This window comes from Melampsora larici-populina (assembly GCF_000204055.1).
Source record: "Melampsora larici-populina 98AG31 unplaced genomic scaffold MELLAscaffold_48, whole genome shotgun sequence".
In the NCBI taxonomy this organism is placed as follows: Eukaryota; Fungi; Basidiomycota; class Pucciniomycetes; order Pucciniales; family Melampsoraceae; genus Melampsora; species Melampsora laricis-populina.
This window is the reverse complement of record NW_006768812.1, coordinates 346,049-349,087: the sequence shown is the minus strand read 5'-3', so window position 1 is coordinate 349,087 and position 3,039 is coordinate 346,049. Positions and strand designations below refer to the sequence as shown.

Genomic DNA, 3,039 nt, shown 5'->3' with positions numbered 1-3,039 from the left:
TATCAGACTTGAAGGGGTTTTTGTTATTGTTGGTGATTGGGAAATACTATGATATTTACCAAAGGCATCAATGTTTTGAGTTTGAAACCATTTAAGATGATCTTTTTAGTATTACATGATATCTTCACACCAAAGGCACAACATGTGAAGGATTTTCATAGTATCGGAGGGAGTGTGACCCACACAAAGAGTGGTCTCCTGTTATGGATGTGACAGGAGGCCAGGACCGCAAAGAAGCTATGGAATTCTGAGGCAAAGATATTTCACCCTCAGAACACCACATTCTGGCCCTTCAAAGAACACCATTAGATCCTGATCACTAGCCATCAGTTGTGTTTAAACTTTTCACTTTCCTTCACCCACCCACCTCCCTAGGCTAGGATGTGACACTCTGGTGTCCTTAGCTTCTGTTGGGCTTATGGGCAGGGCACTACCAGGGCAAATAGCTGTCTAGACTATATTAAAGACGGTCCTGGATAGAGCCAGGCTCATGAGACCCCCTCAACCTAGCATGTATCTTATGCTAAGTTGTATGAACTGTTAGCATAAAATATGGACAATAAGAAAAAATAGAGATCAGCCAAGACCGCAAGTTATAAACACAAGTATAGTAGAGATGGAGAATGAGATTTGGGGAAGCCAGATGAATTGTCCTCAAGAAAATTCAAGAGAAATGGGCATGCCTAGAGCTCTGGAGTATTTAAAGCTACACAAGAGCTGCACAATGCCCAAGAAGGGATAATCTACTGATATGTAACTAGTAAAAGATGCCTACTACTGCCTTCTTCAATCCATTCTCAGCTTGCTTTGGGCAGCTATGGATGTGATAGCGTTTCGTACCCTTTGCCCTCATGGCGAAGAGTACTGAGCTGGTACCTAGAGAGGTAGCGTGAACATCTCCCATGGTACGCTCACCTTACCTTAGTCAAGTGAGCGTGGTACGGGGGGTGAAAGCCCCCGGCCCGGGACTCTTGGTTTGCTCGAACCAAACTTTGGTTTCCGAGAACCAAGGGCTCCGGGGCCGGGGCCCTCACCTCTCCCACCCGCCCTCCAGATGACTCGATCGCGGAGCGTGTGACCGAAGCCCCTACCTCAGATGCTCGATGGAGCGTCCTGAGCCCCGGTCACACCCCACATACGCAAATCGGGTCGTCTGAGGCGCCAATCAGCAGTTCAGTAGATTCAATTGAAGATCACTTCTTCAATCTTCTTCCTCTCGCATCAAGGCTTAAGGTTAACGCCACGTTCAAACTCTAAGCCACGCCATCTGTGATATTGCATTTCGAGGTAAATCTCTCCTATTGCTGACTTGGCCTATTGCTGCTCGCTAATTCTCTGGTCATTTTATCAGGCCAGTCGACGTCTTCCACGGCGGCGAGGAAGTTGCGTGTATCCACTGTATCCTCAGGTGAGTATGGTTTGAGGTACCGGTGGTACGTTGCTGAAGTCCACCTTCCCTGACGTGCTATAGTTTCTAACTTGGTTCCCATGTTGAATCGCAATGAGGCCCCCCCAACGCGAAACGAATGTCCGCTCCACGTCTTGATACTTGACTTTCCCCATATCTTCTCGACACCGTTTAGAAATCTGGTCTTCGATAGGGCCTTCATCGAACCCGCCTCGAACGCCGTAAACAGTAACTCGTCAGGGTCGCTACCGGGGCGTTTGTTCAGCAGCCGATGCAATGCCGCCACCGGGTCCAGAACGTTTAGCTGTTGCTGGATGTGGATGGTTTGAATCTCGCCAGGTTTGGCGGTTTTTGCATTACGGAGGTGTAGTCGTGCGTAGTTGGATCCGTTCTTGGAGCCGAACTCGACATGGCGTCTTAGCAGTGCGCCTTCCTCTGCTGACGGTCGCAGCAGTTCCCCTAGACGAGTGATCCCCCAGAACGCTACTAATCCCACTACCCCGATCAATTCCTCTGTCTCTGATTTCCCGTGAGTTTGCCGCAGTAGCTCGAACAATTGACAGATCATAATTGGTTGTTTCGCCGTGACTAACGCTTTGCTTTCTTCTTTCCGCTGCGATGCGTTTAGGAGAGTTCGTACGATGTCTGGGTCGGTGGGAGGTTTGCACAGGAATTTGACAATGTGCCATGCGCGGATACCGTCAAGGTACTTCTTAATGGTGACCGAGCTAATCGTTCTATTTGGCCCGTCCGGTACGTCTTCTTTCGTCTCTCCTGCCCACGCGATAAAGTCGTAGATCTCTTGTTTAGATATCTGTCTTTCGTCGTCAAAAGCTCCGCTCGTTTTCTCTTTGAATTCGATGAACTTTGTCATTCCCGCTGAATAGCCTGATAAGGTCGAACATGCCCAACTGCCGCTGGCCGCGTGTCTTCCCGCTCTCGAAGTTGTCGCTGCGGCATCCGCGAAGTGACGAGGGAGGTTCGGCATCTGGAATAAGGAAAGATTGACGAGCACTATCTGAGTAAGTCTTTCCCAGCTTGGAGGGTTCATCGCTCCGTGCCGGCGTGTGTCTTACGTTACGTGTTTCACTCTTGGTGGATCAGGTGCCGTAGGTCTCTTGGCACGTCTATCCATATCCTGTCTGAGGCGCGTTTCGACGAATCGAACCCCCGTGACAGCTTGTCCGCTGCGTTGTCTTCGGAGCGCACTCGTTTCGCCTCTATGCAGCTGTGGTTGGCCATGAGTAAGTCTTGGAGTTTTGACCACTCCCTATTTACCGTTTGATCACGTGATTTCCCGTTCCTGATGGCACCTTCCGTGACTGTGTTGTCAGTCAGCATTAGGAATCGTTTGCCTCTTACCTCGCAAACCGTCATCAGCATGATGAAGCCTAGCCTCGTGGCCGCTGTCTCAGCCCACGCTATACCGCGCTTTCCGCCGTTTAAGTTTTTCGCTGACCAACCAGAACGGAGGCGAAATCGAGCCCATTGGCGGCCGATTATGATGCCTATGCCGTAGGAAGTCGAGGCATCACCGACCCAATTCACGTTCAGGATCTCCGGCTTGGGGATCGTCCGGCGTGGGCACGGGACTGTCAAAGCACCTTCCCAGATTTGTAAGTCGAGTCTAC

The 3,039-nt window shown here is 50.3% G+C and overlaps 2 protein-coding genes across 2 annotated transcripts in view; one reads left to right on the top strand and one right to left on the bottom strand.

Annotated features, from left to right (window-relative positions):
- MELLADRAFT_92036 (uncharacterized protein) overlaps positions 1-853 on the bottom strand; it is a gene marked incomplete at both ends in the record, with an annotated part of 1,954 nt that extends 1,101 nt beyond the window's left edge. Inside the window, 3 exons of the mRNA XM_007415058.1 lie at positions 184-290; positions 368-446; positions 841-853. Coding sequence (XP_007415120.1) covers positions 184-290; positions 368-446; positions 841-853 — 199 coding nt within the window. The remainder of the gene's footprint in view (positions 1-183; positions 291-367; positions 447-840) is intronic.
- A 49-nt stretch (positions 854-902) lies between these two features.
- Positions 903-1,257, top strand: MELLADRAFT_92035 (uncharacterized protein; the record flags this gene model as incomplete). Its single annotated transcript, XM_007415122.1, has 2 exons — positions 903-905; positions 955-1,257. The coding sequence occupies 2 exons, from the start codon at positions 903-905 to the stop codon at positions 1,255-1,257; spliced, it is 306 nt and encodes a 101-aa protein (XP_007415184.1).
- Between the last annotated feature and the right edge of the window lie 1,782 nt (positions 1,258-3,039).